At 48.2% G+C, this 18,824-nt stretch overlaps 3 protein-coding genes across 3 annotated transcripts; 2 read left to right on the top strand and 1 right to left on the bottom strand.

Annotated features, from left to right (window-relative positions):
- Positions 1-1,001: 1,001 nt before the first annotated feature.
- On the bottom strand, positions 1,002-1,948 carry BDP81DRAFT_450729 (uncharacterized protein; the record flags this gene model as incomplete). The annotated part of the gene is made up of 2 exons (XM_060592565.1): positions 1,002-1,500; positions 1,569-1,948. The coding sequence occupies 2 exons, from the start codon at positions 1,946-1,948 to the stop codon at positions 1,002-1,004; spliced, it is 879 nt and encodes a 292-aa protein (XP_060444502.1).
- A 3,546-nt stretch (positions 1,949-5,494) lies between these two features.
- On the top strand, positions 5,495-6,445 carry BDP81DRAFT_43394 (uncharacterized protein; the record flags this gene model as incomplete). Its single annotated transcript, XM_060590908.1, has 2 exons — positions 5,495-6,334; positions 6,386-6,445. Coding segments are annotated over exons 1-2 (480 nt in total), but the record flags the coding sequence as incomplete, so codon positions are not given.
- A 3,181-nt stretch (positions 6,446-9,626) lies between these two features.
- BDP81DRAFT_450727 (uncharacterized protein) lies at positions 9,627-9,971 on the top strand (the record flags this gene model as incomplete). The annotated part of the gene is made up of 1 exon (XM_060592564.1): positions 9,627-9,971. One exon carries the CDS (start codon positions 9,627-9,629, stop codon positions 9,969-9,971), a length of 345 nt encoding a protein of 114 aa, XP_060444500.1.
- Between the last annotated feature and the right edge of the window lie 8,853 nt (positions 9,972-18,824).

Here is an 18,824-nt window from a genome sequence, read left to right as displayed (position 1 = left end):
TTTTTACAGGAGAAGGTCATGCAGGAGACAAGGGACACTAGGCACCCTCTCACGGAACGGAAGAACTATGGTATAAGTCACGTGATGATAAGATAAGCCATGAGCGACCATGGTGGGGCCATGAGCGCTCATGCCAAGTAATGAGCGCTCACCCGATCAGAGGGACTGATCATTGACAAGGGATATGTTCAGGACCAGGACTTGTATATAGGATGGACTCGAGCCGGACTCTAGGACAGACTTTCCATAGTTCTTCAGCAATTAACTTCGTATCAGATCTTATGATCGCTTTCAGCTATCTTTCCTGAGAACCTCTTTGATAAGACTACGATTGATCACCGCAGCCTTCCCTTACCTTACGACTTACAGACATAGCTTCCCTGAAGCTATCCACGACTACGATTACTGTTACCAGTTCCGCAGCCTCAACTTCTGCAAACATACCTCACTACGACTAGCTGGCCGTAACACATATCGACGCCGCCGCGACAAAGGGTAACGTTATCGTAGTAAGATAATGTAGTACGTTTATTACTACTGAGCTTCGAGGACGAAGCCTAGTTAGAAGGGGCGCCCTATTAGAGCCCTCCTGGATAGGGGTTAGTTAGGGGTAATAAGGAGTCTAAGTAACAAAGGAGCAGCTTAGATATATATATAGCGCAGGGAGTATACGTCGAGGGAGGAGCAGATTTCAGTAATTTATTATTCTACCCCTAACTATAGTTGGCCTCTAAGAGCTTCTACCCTGCGTTAACAACCCTAACTTGATAAATACTAAGCTACACAGCATCTGAGGAGCCGAGTGGCTTGAAATGTAATTTTTCGTAGTGAAGGTAACTTAAAAATACTGAAAAGACAATATAAATTCCCTGGGTATCTACCGCTTAAATTCCCCCCTTATTTTCCACTTATTTCTTATGCCGTGTATGTACTTGAGTGGTGCTCGTCTAGGCTAGACTACTCAGATTCGTTGTCTAAACAACACGAAGTATGTCCTGTTCTCAAATCTTGCCCAAGACTCGCTTGACCAACGACTTCTTCCTTGGCCTTGGAGAAGGCTGGTTGATCGACCGTGTCTGTCGCAAGACGCCGAGCAAGGTAGCAATCGCCAGCGCCTCAGCCTCTCCATTGAGGTCTTCCGAAAGTAACAAGATGCCCTCGCTATAATCGTTAGGCAGCGCGAAACCGATGCCGACGTGATGGTAGATAGCATGGACTGCTGGCTCCCCGCCGCTCAACTCCGCGTCAGTGTCGACCAAAGTGTATCGCAGAGGCCCATCTTCTGTTGGGCGCGCTTGCCATTCCAGGTTCGAGGGAACAGTAATGCTTCCGTCCCGCGAAGTTTGCGAAATGGTGAACCATGGATGTCGCACGGGGTTGGCGGTTGCGTGCATCTTGGTATCTGGGACGGGGAATGAGCTGGTCACTGCCAGCTCCAAGTCTTGGTCCATGCTGTGTGGCGCAACGCGAAAACTGCCAGTGTCCTCGAGAGGTAGGTGCCTTTCGAAAGTATTAGTAATCGGGTCCTCATGATGTGTGAGGAAGGGATAGGTTTGGAAGAGACTTACAAGATGACAATCTCACCATTATGGCTGGGCACTCTCCTCTCCACTGTCGCAGCAGTACCCTCAAGGCCCTTTTGGAAGTTGACCAGATAGCGAACTTGCGCGTCAGTTCCGTCTCCCGATGGTCGCTTCATCATGGCCAGACCAAGCTTATACTTGCTGCTGCCGATAGGCTCCTTCTTAACAGCCTTGTCGTAGTTTTCATTATAATCGTAGAGGGGCAAATGAGTAGAGGCGTCTTTATGGCTTGGAACATAAACGACGCGGGTGAGATGGGCCGGCGTGGGCGCGAGGTGACGGCCCAGCCTCTGATCAAGGGCAGAGTCAAAAACCCCCGCCAGCTGAACGTGGTAATAGTTTCCGTACGCTGGGAGGGTGGCCATATTGGTGATGACAGACGCAGACAAGAGTGAAGTCGATGCCATGGGATCGGGCGTTGTCTTATCAAGGCGGTATGGTGGTTAGGTTGAACAAAGCTTAGTTGGACGACTGGAGGATCGGGTTGGCCTGATGAGGAATGGTGTCGTTGGGGTCAATGATGCGACGATAACGGACGGCTAGGAGCAATCAATCGAAATAGTTCATGTCAATGATAGGAACAACAGATGGCTTGTTTAACTATTGTCGGCTTCAGCGTGCGGTCGAGATGTGCTATGCATTCAAAGAACACAATGGCAATTGACAGAAGCAAGGTATCATCAACACAGCGATGACCCAACAAACAGACACGAAGGGAGATGTTTTCCCACCGGGCGCAGATTTCTTGCCCAGTTTCTCAGGTAGCTGAGGAGGAATAATGTCATGGCATGTGACGTCGAAATGCAGCTAACCCCGACAGTGTAGCGTGATTGTCTCACTAGGGGAGAGCTAGAAATTGTTAGCCGAGCTCCCGAAATACTTAGTCCCAACGCCAATGAGGGACGTGATCGTCGTAGTTGATGTGCCGGCATATCAGACCAACCAGCTCAGCCAACCAGCGGTTAGTCATACGGCATGATTTGTCAAGGGAAACAAAATTCCGTCTAGAGTTACACAAACACCAAAAGTCCTGAGGCTGGTCAGTATCATGACTTTCCGAGGATCAACCGGCTGCGGGCATCCGAACGGGGCAAGGCCGGTCGATAATATGCTGACCCGGCGCGTGGATAACTCCGCTACCTCCGCCTCAGCTCCACTTGTTTGCTATCCTCAAGGCGAAAACCACAACGAGGCCCGTGATGTTGCGCATGTATAGCAAGATACTCTTTGTGGCGACCTGATTACTCAATGGAAAGTGACGGCAACTATATTCCGTCTCACTTCCCCTTGAGCTTATTTTATCTACGGCACGATGCTCTCAGGATCATTGAGCATACGAAGCTTAGAACCTAAGGTTAGTCAGATCCTTAGCTTGCCGGTGGGTTCTATTGCCTCTTTGGGAATCGATCGCAACTATTCTGTACAGGGATTATCGAATGCTGCCATCGTGCCACCTAAACGCCCTTTCTAATTCCTTGAAGAAAACCACATCCTTTTTTTCCAAGAGTCACGTAAGAAACCTCTCTGCAAAAGCATGCCAAGTAGTCAATGGACTACGGGGACTAGGGAACACTATCTAGGGCGCACCTGCATACTTCGTCGAGCGATCACCTCTTATATATTACCCACTTAGTACTATACATCTAAAGCATAGTGGCCCGGCAAGAGCCGGATAAAGAATGGACGTACTATCTCAAACGGGGTTAGTAATCTGCTATACTAACTAGACGCGACGCAAACCAAAGCCATCAGAGCGATGGTCCCCGTATACAGAACTACGCCTGTACCGATCCTACAGCGCGAAGCGGCTCTACCCCCAGCAGAGGTGATACTAGACGCGAAGCTCCACACAGCGTCCACCAGAATCCATCGTCTGGACGAGCGACACCCTCTCCGAACGAGACTCAGGGACAAATCAGGACCAGACTCACGGCTACGACGAATAGCAAGCCTCGTAAGCAAAAATATCGAATACATCGATCCGTTAGAACTCCCCCCTTGGGAGTAACTAGCGGACTGGCAGACAGCCCTCGCCAGGGTCGGCTACGAACCTAATAAGACCAAAGAAGAACAGGCCATCTCTTTTACAGGCAGGATAGTAACTTTCTCCAAGCGGGATATTGTTATCTATACTAACGGGTCCCAGATGTCAGACGGCAACAGCACCTCCGCCGGAGCAGGCTAGGTAGGGTACCAAGCTATACGACAGATCTTCCGCAGATCCGAACCACTCGGCTCCCAAACTAAGGTGTATAACGCGGAGGTATATGCTGCGTATTACGGCCTAATAGAAGCTACCCGGGCTCCTACGGCTCGTATAGTAAATAACATCCACATCTACCTCGACAACCTCGCAGTCGCGGCTAGACTATACTCCTAGAGCACAGGAAGCAGCCAGGCTAGATTTAGGGCCTTCAATAGGCTCTCTTCCTCCTAGACTCGGAGATAAAGAGAGAGCTGGACAACCCCCGGCAGGGTTTATGTTTCGTGGTGCCCTGGGCACACGGGAGTACCAGGAAATGAAGAAGCGGATGCTCTAGCCAAGGAAGCCTGCAAACTAATCCCAAAATCACAACCACAGCCCTCATTAGCGTACCTAGAAAGGCAAGCTAAAGTAGCTACCTTCCAAGCCTTTGCCAGAAAATGGCTGTCCCAATGCCCTCGGCAATATACCGACCTCGATAATTCTTCACCCCAAGCCGCCCGAACTCCGCCTCCCTCGGCACTTACTAGGAAGGCTATACGCAACAAGATCCCATCATGGAGACTTTGCAACATACCACGAGAGATTCGCTTATCAAGATACGTTACTCAACTGCAGCTGTGGGAAACCTAAGACACCAGTCCATTTCTACTTCTACAAGCATGGACGCAAGGCTACACCGCGCTACCTCCGCCAACGTATAGCCAAAGCAAGCATTGATTTCTTATTAGGTTCTACTAAGGGAGCCTCTCTTCTATACGAATAGATAGAGGAGACCAATTTCTTTTCTGAAATTTGCCCGAGTCATTAAACAGGAACGTTAGGTAAAGACGGTAGCCTATAACATAGTTTAGATTAGCATAGACCATATCGGCATAGCGCCCGGCACGTCCTTTTGTTACCAGACGTTAAATACATCATCATCATCATCATCATCATCATCATCATCATCCTAGGCCGTGCCTCGCAAGGCAAAATCTTCTCTGAAGGCGGTCACGTACTTTTGCGGATTACCTACCTAGGTACTTACTGTTGCCTTGAGGCTGAAGACGTTGGATTAGGCTAACTTCCGACGGAAAATAATCCCGCCCATCCCCGACGGACAGCATGTCACTGTAATTTTACCCATGTCGACATAAACAGCATGACGCGACTCACGAGTCACAACCTTGCTGGCTGGGCTTTCCATCACCTTACTTCTACTTACATCGAAGAGCAATGAAGACGAAGTTTTTGCACTCTTTGATGATTTTAATACTGCGAACCGGAAGTTATCAATAGTTCCCATGCTTTCATTCTTCTCACGACTAACGGGCGTAGAAAGCAAAGATGCGTGTCTCAAAATTCTGTAAGCGAAGTTATTCTTCAAGTACTAAGTAGGGATCCGGCTAGCTCGAGTTCTTTAGCCAATCATCCTCGCTGAGCATTAGGATGGATCGAGACTATGTGTTCTTGAGAGGGACAGCGGATGAAGCAAACCAGCAGCTCCTACAGGGAGTTCTCAATCTTCGTCTATCTTCAGAATAGCCCGTAGTTAGTATACGGCTACGTTTAGACGGCTTTTCCCGCCGGAGGTCAGTGAAATCTAGATTAAGCCAGCGTTCATAGACGACATAATGCTGAACGTTTGTTACGAAATAGGAATAGCATCAGCACTCTGTAATCAGCACATCACGTGCTTTATTACGTGATTCTCTCATTTGTTCCTGCACCTTTCCTTGCTCGATTCTATTTGGGTTAATACAAGCCACTTTTACCACACTTCATATGCCCATTGCTGCGTGCCATAACTCGTGACAACGTTTCTACAGGGACCATAACACAAGATCCACAATGAGCGAATGCTCAAGCACGGTCCGTGTTCTCGAGTATGAATGGCCTCTTTTCCTTACCGATCATAGTCAAACGGACTTCCGCCCTAGTTGCTCCGACAGTACTCCTCATGAGTGGCCATTCGAACTCTCGATACCAGGGGGATATACCAGAAACCTTTCAGGGGTATAGCCGGTGTAGTATTACTTACTAGCTGACGGCCACGACGATCCGAAGCAATACTTCTTCATCGACGCCTCAGACATACAAGACCATACGAATCAACAGAACGCTGCCAAGTTCAGCATTCGAGCTGATGGACCCGGTGACAGTTGAAGGCATATGGAGTAAGAAACTACGCTACTCAATATCCGTCGGCCATCGCGCCATCGCCCTGGGCACAGCTATTCCTCTCGAGATGCGTTTCGCGCCGCTGAAAGCAGGGACAAGAGTCTCGCAGGCGAAGTGTCAGCTTTTGGAGTCGCACAAAGTTAAGGCTGGTAAAAGTCAATTTACATCCTTCGTCGGCGACAGAGACGTTGCCGAGTGGGAGACACCCGTAAACAATCATGAGAATTTGGAGCAAAGAATTTATAAGACAACGCAGAGTCTTCCCCTTCCTTCCGAGCCGAAAGATTATTCTCCTAATATAGAGGCCCACAATATCAGTATAACTCACCTTCTTTCTATCGAAATTACCATCCAAGAATCAGACAATAGTCCCTTTATAAACAAAGTAAGTACGAGGTACTATATAAATATTCAAACATTTGTTAACAAATTTCAGTACCGCGCATCACTTACCGTCGTGCTCTTTGCATCGTCTCAGATGCCGATTGATACAAACAACAAGTTCGTTCGGTCACTGGGCCCCGATCTCGATGATGACGTGACACCGCTTAGCGGGTTGGACGTGCCACCTGTCTATAGTGCTCACCTACAAGACAAGATTCTGAACAACTTTACCGAATCTTTATCTGCCTAGCAATTCTTAATGAGACATAGACCCCAAGCCATAAAGCCACTAGATTTCATAATTTTGAGAATCGTTACCGCGGGACTGTGAGTGGACGGCGTGGCTCGTACTGCTTTGATGCTACATTTAGTACATTATCCTCTCCCCCAAAATTTGAAGACGACAGTCGATTGCATTAGACAGGAAGCATATGTCCTGGCTGTCTATGTAGTCGAGTTCAAGTCCGGTGGGGAGTACTTCCTGATTCGGGAAGCGGTTCCTGACTACAGGACCCATAGAATCCTCCCTGTTGGTATCACAGGCGTGATACATTTCCTCATGAGGGTGTATCTTCGGCAACAATCACGTCGATGTCCGTGATAATTGCTGTTGTTCTTCTTCCTATTTATATTGTGGGCAGGGGCCGATCGAAGTAGGTGGGGACGGCCTGGGTGGTTGCCCCACCTTAACCGGCCGTGATGACTAAGCCGGTTGTCCCACTTCGCCCAGGGCAGGCGCCAGCCAGCCCACGATACCTACCCATTGCTCCTTATCAGCCTTGCCGTTCCGACACTCCCCGATCCACAATTTACCAAGCTCGGCGTTCGATCCGCTAAGAAGATATATATAGATATACTAAATAGGTCGAGTTTAAACTATAGATTAATATAAAGAAGTATAACTAGACCCGTACTAGAGTATCTAGGAAACAAATTTTTATCTATTTGAAAGCTGGCACGAGATATTAGTTTAAGTCACCGCCTAAGCCTCTCGAATAATCATAATAATCGATAATGCAGAGGTTCAAAAGTAACAAAAGTAAATGTGCCCGCCTTTAAAAGGGTGTTTGAGCAACCCTGTGATAATACAGAGGTTTAAGCGGATTACAAATCCTTCGAGCACTTACTGGTACTCTTGCCCGCCTATAATTAAACTAATCATTACGACAGCTTAAGTACAGAACTGTCAGTTCATATAAGCACTTGTAAGTTGTGTGAATATTGAGTGTGGGGACCCTAGTCACCCTATGCGCGGCAGCCGCACTCACTGCTCTGGGAACTCCGACAGAAGGGACTACTCATTTCTGATCACTTCTGCTAGGAAGAGGCTGACAATGACAGATGACCTCTTCTTATTTTGAAAATTCTATACCGTTTTTAAATTGAGCCTTCTTACAACACACCTCAGATCCATCACCGTTGAAAAGCTTCCACTTCGCACATCGAGGCATAGACCTCCGGGCTTCAAAGCCACAATTTCACCACATGGCGCCGAGTAATCAAGTCCAACGCATCGAGTTGCGACAGTTTCCTCTCCCAGCTATAGAGCGAGAGCACGTCCCAACATTCGGCATTTGGTCCGCTACTGGAAGTGCATACCGAGAGGATAACCCCAAGGGGCCAGAACCAAGAGAGTCAATTATACACGAAACTCTTTTTACACTGCCTTTGGCTCGGGTAACTTGGCTCTGCGCAATATTCGCCCTAGGTTACGTCGGACTGGAAGTGTCTCTCGGCGGTTGGATCGTCACATTCATGTTGCAGGTTCGTCATGGAGAGGATTTTGCTAGTGGTATGACGACTACTGGTTTCTGGGCCGGATTAGCTCTGGGTCGTGTTGCCTTAGGTCTTGTGACACAAACTACCTCTATTAAGAAACCAGATGGTTATAACGGAACTAGGGCACCAGTGGGAACTAGGGATGGATAGAACACATAGTAGCTCACGAGCAAGATTTGGAGGACGTCAGGATACGGCGTGTACTATATAGTATATAGCTAGAGCCTGCGACCCTTCACGCCACATACCCTCCGGGAGGTCTGCCGCAAGGGCGGCTGCGCCCTTGCTGCCATGGCGTTAAATAGAACAACAACAACATTGGGTCTTGTGACACCTCGAGTAGGCGAGAAGCTCGCTGTCATGGTATGTTCAACCTTAGCCACGCTCAAATTCGGCGTAATGGTGTCAACCGACTAATCACTTGGAAACCTTATTAGCTATACCTCGGCGCCACCGTGTGTTTACAGCTCTTATTCTGGCTTATTCCCGGATTCTTTGTCTCTGCAATCACCGTATCGCTCCAGGGGTTCTTCCTCGGACCACTGTTACCCACCATGATGGTTGCCATCACGAAGCTACTACCAAGGCACTAACACGTCAGTGCTATCGGTTTTGCCATTGCTCTTGGAGGCAGTGGCGCGGCTATCCTACCCTTTGTCATTAGAGCTCAAGCTCAGCGCCATGGCGTGCAAGTCTTATCTCCAATACTGCTCGGGGCACTCGCATTTTTGTTGTTCACCTGTCCTTCCTGCCCAACTTCGGTCGCAAACATGAGTGAGCTGCCGCGGAAGGGGACAAAAAGCCTTGCAAGAATTATTCCGGGTTTTCGTACTAGATCAGACTCTGTTTCTCTCTTGCTGTCGTCTGAAGTACTCCCTTTCTGTTCAGTCCGCCTCACCTTAGCGGGATCAGTCCGCACGGATGGTGTAGACAGGCTTTTAACTTCTCATCTCTCATAGGCGGAATTATTATTCAAATTAATTGTTGAGCGGAGCACTTTGCGAATAAAATCACCAACCTTCACGGGGCTCGGATTATTCCCGAAGCCTCTCCTCTGACTCGCATTCAAGCCCACTTAGTACGCTGCTTATCTGAGTCGACCATACACAGTCAGTGTAGTACGTGAGGTGACGGTCAGAGCTTCTGATAGAACTTCGCAAACCCCCACATTAATCAAGGAGAGTTCAGTCTACTTGATAGAGTAATTTCATATTGCTCCTATCGCTCATTTCAAAGCAATGAGATTGTCTGCTGAGGTAGATTTGGCCTATAATTCCGGCAAGTACGGCTATACGTACTGTGCTAGAGACTATAGAGAGTTAAGAATAAAGGTATCAGCTGCCCATACAAGGGAAGTCAAGGTATCAGCTGCCCATACAAGGGAAGTCAAACTCTACTGCGAACACCAAGCAACACCACAACTCTCCAGCAGCAAGCAACCTGCACCTCATTCCCACCCAATCATATACTTGAAAAAAAAGAAAGATCGTCAAACTCAACCAAAGACAGTCACAATGCAGCTGTTGACCCTCTCTACCTTGGCTGTAACCCTGCTGTGGGGTCAAGCTCTCGCAGACTGCGGTGAAGGGACTTTCAACGGCAAACCCAATGCATACAATAGAGTTTCGAACTGCAACCTTAATGCAAACAACGTCTATTTCTGCGGCAACTCTGGGACTTCCGTGGTCCACAAGCAAAGCCAACTTATTCTCCGAGCTGGAAATGTCGATTCAACAGTCCTAGTTGCCTGCAACGGATTCAGCTTCTTGTATCACTGTTCAGCCGGCGAAACAGGCCGGTTCAGGGAGCCGCAATGCAAGGGCGCGGTTTGGGAAGTTGAGAATATTAAGGAGATTTGAGAAGTAGTGTGGGAGACAACAGACCGCTGGATTCAATATGACTCGTAAACATAGAAGCATGTTGATGGTAACGTACATGCATAGCGAGTGGCCCATCATAGCGAGTAGCCCACCTTCAAATACCCTCCAGCCATTTGTATAAGTCAATTAAGCTACATCTTACAAAATCAATTCGAACTACTCATTAGCCTCTTCTTCAGAGGTCTCCCAAACTACCTAATATATTCGTATATTATATCCAGTCTTTCTATAGTTACTGTTGGATCTCTGAGCAGTCGGCAGAAAAGATGGATCTGGAAGGCGGTATTGGTTGGCACTTACAAACGGCCCTTTCACTTACATACCACTTCTGGGAGATCGTGGGCGGACTTTGAGATATAGACCATTAATAACATCAAGCTCATCGGTAGCCCGATCTTGAAGAAGTTAAGGGACTACCTTATTAATAACGTTATTAACGCTGGCAGCGCTACAGGAGGCTACCACCACCGGCTCTACCGGCTAGTCAAGTTAGATAATATACCAACGTAGACCGACGAGGAAATCCACGCGGCCCGCAACAAGTCTGCCCGTCTTCGCGAGATTACAAAAGACCTCAAGTTCCTTGCCACTCTGCTCCCCGACAGCACTTCGACGGCAGACCTCCTTCGTGAGGTCAGAGGCACTGCCCCTCCTTCTCGGCCACCCACTCGACAGCAAGCTCTACCTCCTGCCCAACCCACGATTCCACCGATTACTCCGAACCCACTAGGCCACGGCCTTCCTCCTTCAGGTCAACATCTTCTCGAAGATACCATAATCGACGAACGCCTCGAGCGACATCAGCGACATCCTTACCTTCCTTCCGAGAACATCATGCCCGACACTCGCTCCCTTATTACCCTAGCTAAGCTCTACTACGATGAGCGTAAGTACGGCGGTGATAAGTACGAGATCTTTACAAAGAAGGTGGCTATATTTAGAGACCTCTACCGTAAAGCAGGGATCGACTAGTCTAGCTACGCGGGTGCCTTCTCCAAGATGCTTCAAGGCAGGGTAGCATCTTTCTATTTCGATAACCTTAGTTAATTAAGCGCGACCATAACCTCCTATAACATATACTACAAAGTTAGGGATTACTTCGAACCTCCTTCTACTCGACTTATATACCTTACCGAGCTTCGCAATCTTAATTACCGTTCTATAGCCCGCGGGCAAGTCAGGCCAATAAGTGCTTTAAGAGCTCGTCTAGTGGATATTAATCCTATCCCATCGAGTGCCACTTGACGCCATTTTCGCCAAGGGCGGGTGTCAGAGCCCTCCCGGATAGGGGCTAGTTAGAGGTAGTAAGGAGTCCAAGCAACAAAGGAGCAGCTCAGATATATATACAGCGCAGGGAGTACACGTCGGGGGAGGAGCAGATTTCAGTAATTCATCATTCTACCCCTAACTGCAGTTGGCCTCTGAGAGCTTCCACCCTGCGTCAACACCCCAACTTGACACGTAGCGATTAGCCCTACTATAAGCATTGCGAAGCTCGGCACCCGCAGCCCTACTTCGTTGCTTATCCGGAATTAATGCCTAAGGACTTCAAGTTCCGCCCGTAGTTTTAGAACAGGGTAGATGCCCATACCTATACAGATAAATACAGAGAGTTTAATGGTAAGGCTGCGGTAGTAAAGGCCATAATTAATAGTCTTTACTAACCGTCTATTAGGCATACTACCCTGCCCGTACTACCTATGCTTACTTATAACCTGCGCCTACTGTTGGTAGCTGCTGGTTCCGTCGTTAATAAGAACGACGTGATCCTGGATTCTGGATGTAGCGTTAGTACCTTTAACAACCTGTCGTGGTTTATTTCCTTCATAGAGGCGCAGATGCCGCCTATGGAAGTCGCCAACGGTCAATTGGCAGCCCCGTTGGGTTATGGAGACGTCTACCTGCCTGCTGTTGACCCTGACGACAGTGGGAAGGTTGTGGACTGGACTGTCCAGCAGGTCCAGTACTGCCCTGAATGTCCAGTCAACCTGCTCAGTTACGGCAGCCTTCGATCACAAGTATACCGTACCGATGATTATAATAACATAATCACGTTAAATGGGATCAACATGGCCAAAGTGGATTGGCGTAGCAACGTCGCTGTATTCACCACCCACGAGACGGAAGGTCCACGACTTGACACCGCTATTAGCCTTACTATAGTTACTAAGATGTAGAAAGTCACGTTTAAACTGATACATCAACGCCTTACACATGCTAATAAAGATCGAGTGATCTAGGCCTACCGCCGCGTCGGTATTATATTTAACCGTCAGGAAGTTAAGGACTTCTACTGTAAGGCCTGCTACCTAGGGAAGTCGCAGTAGCTCATTAGTAGAGTAACCCCGGCCCGCGAGGCCCAGCCTAGCCACTTTATTTATATGAATCTAGTAGAAGTTAACGTGCATGATAAGCGAGCGGATCGGACAAGCGAGCGGATCGCTCGACAGGAACCACTCCACGTATGTAAATCTTGATCAACATCAACAAAGTTTAATTAATTGAAACTACCCATAATCCTCTTCTCTAGACATTTCTCTCTGAAATGGACATGTGCGCGCATTGTGTCCAGTGTTCCCGCAGACGCCACATCGCCGTTGACCTGTTTCCGTCCTCGGCCGACGGCCACTACTCCGGCGCGTTTCCTCCTCAATCTGAGCTGTAGCCTCTCTCTGTGATTGAAGGTCATCTGCCTCAGCTATAGTAAGGCTCCCTCCTTGCCTGAGACGAGTTTTCTTAGATCTCCGCCGTCGGCTAAGTAGATTATTCTCCTCCCGAAGGGTTTTGTTCTCAGCCTCTAGAAGAGCATTACGATGCATCATAGCTAGTGTCCCTTTGAGGATATGGTCAACTGCGTGACTAGTTGGTATTGGCGAGCTATTTGGATGATTTAAGATTCGATCTTTAATCAAAGTTGACTGAGAATTTGCCTCTGTTGGGTTGTTTGGTGTCTGAGAAGTCCACGCTGGGGGTGTTGCTGGGAGAGACCCTGGGGGCGTTGGAGTGTGTAACTTCACATCCAGCTTCGAAAGCACACTTTCAGCACTTAACGGAACAAGCCCAGCCCCTCTAAAACCTCCCTGGATGTTTTTTACCGTTAGGGCTTGCGTGAAAGCGTTGCGAAATGCAGGGAAGAAGTCCTCCTTTGTAATATGCGTATTACCCCGGCGCATCTTATCCTCAATTTGTCGACCATAAGCCGTCTTTAGTGGCCCAAAATACCCAACGTCTAAGGGCTGAAGTAGATGAGACGAATGGGCCGGTATGCAGAGTGTGATGATATTGTTTTCCTTTTAATATATCTCAAAGTCCGCAGAGTGGTGACTTTCATGCCCATCAACGACGAGGAGGCGATATCTACTAGTTGCACGCGGTTTTGTATGCCGATCAAAGTACTGGAGCCAGTCTAGGCCTCTTTCATTTGTTGTCCATCCGTTTTCAGACGTTGCAATGACCTAGTCGCGTGGGAGACCTGTTTCTGTGTATTACCAGGTGGAGAGGTGATATTGGCCTGCGACGATGATGTACGGCGGAACGCTGTAGCCTGACGAACTGATGGCTTGAATGACTGTAACCCATTCACGATTGCCAGGCTGCGTCATTTTTGTGTTTGAACGCCTTTCAGCACTCGTGATAACTATTCTGGATGCAATCTGGCCCATCATAAACCTAGTCTTATTAAAGTTGTAGATATCGGAGTCCACGATGCCGTACTTTGCGATTGTGTTTGCTATAAGGCGAAACTATGCGTTTATCGCGTCTGGATCTTTGTATTGGGCCCTCTTGTAGTCATACTTGCGAAAAAAGCGCGTCCGGAGCTGTGGGTGTCGCTTGACGAAGTTCGAAGCCCAGCGCTTCCCAACTAGGGGCGCGTCGCGGTCGGCGAGCAGTCGATTAGCCATTTTTTCTATACCACTGATCCGAGGAGGGAATAATCGGGAATCTAGGTCGAGAATATACTTAACTAGCGTAACCTCTTTGAGCAACGTTAAATTCCGTGAGTTTGGTACGGTTTTAAGTTGCGAAGTTCTTCTATTAATACGGGCGCGTAAGGTTGAAAATGGTACTGAGTAGATCCGAGCTATATCTTTAATACTCAAATTTGGTGTTTTTTCGATAGCTTGAACTATTAGAATTATACTAGCTTCTTTGTTTGATGACTGTATCATTGTGGTGGATGGATATGTGTTGGAAAGAAAAAGATGTGGCGGTCGCTGTTGAGCGATCCGCTCGCTTGTCCGATCCGCTCGCTTATCATGCACGTTACCCCGCTATCGATCCATAAGTCTAAGTACTACCTACATATAATCGACGCCCATACTAGATTCTATTAGGGATACTTTCTAAAGGACAAGAAGGCTATAACCGTATACGAGAAGGTCAAAGGGTTCATCCAGTTCTTCAAGACCCAGACCAACGGCCTGACCATCAGGCCTTCCTTATTAACAACGGCACAGAGCTATACAACACTATTACAAAGGAAGCCTTCTAAGAACTCGGTATAGCTATTAAGCTAACCGTTACTTATACCCTATCGATAAACGGTAAGAGTGAACGAGCTAGCAAGTCCTTTGTGGAAGCAGCCCGGACCAGCCTGATTGATACTAGCCTGCCGGAAATACTATAGGACTACGCTATTAACACTATGATTACTGTGCAGAATTTGCTGCCTAAGAAGACCAACCCAGGCCAGCAGAGCCCCTACGAGATGTTGGCCAAGGACTTGGGACTTGACAAGCAGGCCCAGATCCCCCACATCCACTACCTTCGGACCTTTGGCTGTGTTGCCTACCTTTACAAGAAGGGCACTCTTCAGCCAGGCCGGGCAGCGAAGATGTCTGCCCGCGCAGTTAAGGGTTACCTAGTTGGGTATGAATCCCACCATGGTTACATTTTCAACGTCTGAGTGCCTTAACACTGTAAGGTCTACCGCTGTCGCGACGTACGATTCAATGAAGGACAGCAGCAGAAGGCTGATGACGAATATGACGATCCTACTGTTGAGCACGATGCAATTCTCATCGATCCAGAAGTCGAGGCGGACCTTACTGCTTACGAAGGTCCCCTCTACCCGTACAATGACAACACTGCTGCTGACTAGTAGTCTATTAACGACCCCTGTGATGGGGATGATGCTATCGCGGCCAACAAGGAGCATAATGAGGTGACGAAGTCCTTGCTATCGCTACCTCCTGAAGACATTATTGTGGTCAAAATAGATACCCTGGAATAGCAAGATGACGATGACGTCGCCCTGATTCCTACCTACCAGGACTAACGTAATAACTTTGATAGCGAGAGTAACTACGACGAGGCCCTAGAATCACAGCTCTAGCTGGATATTAACGAGGCTACCTAAGTAGTTATAGCTGAAGATCACGACCTCCAGCCTACCCAGCCTCTTCCTATCAAGAGGAGACCCTGTAAGGATTACGGCCCGCCGTTACGGAGCTCTGCCCGCGTTGTCAACAAGGGTATAGCATCTATTCCAACTATTATCAATAAGGCTTACGTGAGCCTCGACCTCATTGATAGTCAACACCAACAGCTAGCTACAGTGATCACTACCAGCACTACTGCTGCCGCCACCAATCCACATATTCCACGTACGTTTAAGCAAGCAAGAGATAGTCCTGAGTAGGACAAGTAGAAGCCTGCCTTTGAGAAACAAGTGAAGGTACTGGAGGATACCGGAGCGTACGTTCTGGTAGACCTGCCAGACGGCCAGAAGCTTCTGCCCGGCTAGTGGATCTGCGATATTAAAGATGACGGTATTCACACTCGTTACCGCGCCCGCTAGGTGGTCTGCGGGAACAGGGTAGTGGAAGACTGGCCTGTAGAGGAGTTATATGCTGTAGTCGCTATAGCTGCTTCTATCCGTGTGTTCTTTGCCATGGTTATAGCTAAAGAATACATCGCTGAACTGTTCGATTACGATACTGCCTTCCTGGCAGTGCTGATTCTAGACGACGTTAAGGTATACGTCTAGTAACCCCATGGATTCCGGAAGGGTAGCAAGGTCTACCTGCTCCGCCGCGCCCTATATAGCCACCCGAAATCACTAGTATAATAGCTTGAGAAGATAATTGGCTATATGACTGATCTAGGCTTTACCCTCGTTGAGGGCGAGGTCTGCTTATTCTACCATAAGACCCTTAATTACTTAGTTCTAATAACGTGAATGATAAGCGAGTGAGACAGACAAGCGAGTGAGACACAAAACTGCGCCGATGATGCTTCAACACAAATGGAGACGTTTCTTCCACAACACATCATGGCATCCAGAAGTAATGAGTCAGGCATACAGCTGGCCCTTCAAGCTATCAGAATCAATCCAGAGCTTAGTGCACGGGCTGCAGCTACGATCTACTCGGTCAGCCATGCAACATTGAGTCGACGATTGAAGGGCTCTACATCTCGAAGCGACAGGATACCGAACTCGAGGAATCTTACTTTGCTAGAAGATCAGACGTTAGTTGATCACATTCTCGATCTAGATGCCCGATCATTCCCTCCCCGGATCCGTGGTGTGGAAGAAATGGCTGATCGACTGCTTGCTGATCGCGACGCGCCTCCGGTTGGGAAGCGCTGGGCCTTAAACTTCGTCAAACGACAACCACAATTGCGGACGCGGTTTTTTCGGAGGTACGACTACAAGAGGGCCCAATGCGAGGATGCAGAGGCTATTCGCGGCTGGTTCGCTCTTGTGAAGAACACAATCGCGAAGTATGGTATCGATGAGTTTGATATCTACAACTTTGATGAGACTGGCTTTATGATGGGCCAGATTGCATCTGGCATGGTTGTCACAAATACTGAAAGGCGTTCAAACACAAAAATGGCGCAGCCTGGTAATCGAGAATGGGTTACAGTGATTCAAGCCATCAACTCGCAAGGCTATAACGTCCCGCCGTACATCATCGTTGCAGGCCAATATCACCTCTCAACCTGGTATACAGAGTCAGGTTTCCCGGACGACTGGGTCATTGCGACGTCAGAAAACGGATGGACAACAAATGAAAGAGGCCTAGATTGGATCCAGCACTATGATCGTCATACGAAACCACGTTTGAGAGGCCAATATCGCCTCCTCGTCGTCGACGGGCACGAAAGTCACCACTCAACAGACTTTGAGCTATATTGCAAGGCAAACAAGATCGTTACACTTTGTATGCCGCCTCATTCGTCTCATCTACTCCAGCCCCTTGACGTTGGGTGCTTTGGTCCGCTAAAGACGGCGTATGGGCAACAAATTGAGGATAAGATGCGGCGGGGCGTAACCCACATCTCAAAGGAGGACTTCTTTCCTGCATATCGCAGCGCATTTAGTCAAGCGATGACTGAAAAAAACATCCAAGGGGGTTTTAGAGGAGCTGGGCTTGTTCCTCTGAGTGCAGAAAGCGTCCTATCAAAGCTGGATATCCGGCTACACACTCCAACGCCTCCAGCATCACTACCACAGACACCTCCGCCTTGGGTTTCAAGGACACCAAACAACCCAGTAGAGGCAAGCTCTCAATCCAACTTTATTAAGAGTCGGATCACTCGTCACCAAAGCAGCTCCCCAACCTCTATTTGCGAGGCTGTTGAACGACTTTCTAAAGGTACAAGAGGCATCATGCACCAAGTAGCCTTACTTAGATCTGAGGTACAGATTCTTAGAGACGAGAATAACCAACTCAGTCGACGACGGAGAACTAAGAAAACACGCCTACAACATGGAGGAAGTCTTACTGTAGCTGACGCAGCAGATATACAGTCACAGAAAGATGTGACTGCGCAGGTTCAGGAGGAAATGCGTCGTACTAGTGGTCGCAAACTGAGGGCCGAGACAGGTCAGCGACGGTGTGGCGTTTGTGGTCACCCGGGACACAATTCACGAACGTGCCAGTTTATTGAAGAGATGTCTGAAGATGAGGATTATGAGTAGTTTGAATTGAATTGATGCTGTTGATGTTGATATGGAAGCCAGTTTATCTCATCGGCGCAGTTTTGTGTCTCACTCACTTGTCTGTCTCACTCGCTTATCATTCACGTTAGCTTTTGCAAAGGTATTAACTCGGTCGAAGAGGGCATCATAGGTTTGCTCTGGATCGCCAGGAATCGGTGGGTTTGGGATTTCGGTTATAGGAGGAGAGGAGGATCGGTTGCTTAGAGTGTGGTAGGAGGCTGTAGTTCGGAAAGACGCTTCGCTTTGAGGGGAGGATTACCGTGGGGGTGAATAGGGTGGTGGGTTGACTTGGGGACCCTATGTTTCTTGCCATTGACGGATATACTCTTGTTGTCGGAGGAGTGCCGTTGTTAGCTGTTGATTAGTCCTAACAACCTGTAGAACAAGCTAAAGAGCACTATTGAACTGCTCTGTTGTAGGATAGGAAGGTTACTGGGACTGTTCGTTGGGAGGAGAGGGGCTATGCTCTGGAGAAAGTCGTGGGAGAGTAGTCCGCTGGGTTTTTATTGTTCCTTTAGGGAAATGACGAGTAAGATATAACATAGGCTCTATGCTAGGGTAATCGTATGCAAGAGGTCGCGTGTCTTGTAATATGTCGGCTGGGAGCTCGGTGATAAGGTCGCGCTGCCCTTGAGGATCACCAACTCCATAGAATTGGCTAACGCTAGGGCGGCTGCTTTCTGAGGAGGGAGATAATGGTGGTTGGCCAGATGATAGTGGGAGGCCGTACTCAAACAATAGTCGCTCTCGTATAGGGGGAGGTTTATTAGTAGGGGTATTGCTTTGAGATTGGCCTTTTGGAACATCTCTAACTCCAGTTAGAGAAGCCATTGTAAGCAAATAGCATAAGTTAGACTTAGAGGCTTGATGATGTAACCTTA

Source organism: Colletotrichum phormii (assembly GCF_030913505.1).
Source record: "Colletotrichum phormii strain CBS 102054 chromosome Unknown BDP81scaffold_12, whole genome shotgun sequence".
NCBI lineage: Eukaryota > Fungi > Ascomycota > Sordariomycetes > Glomerellales > Glomerellaceae > Colletotrichum > Colletotrichum phormii.
Note: the sequence above shows the minus strand (reverse complement) of the source record. Positions and strands in the feature narration are given on the sequence as shown.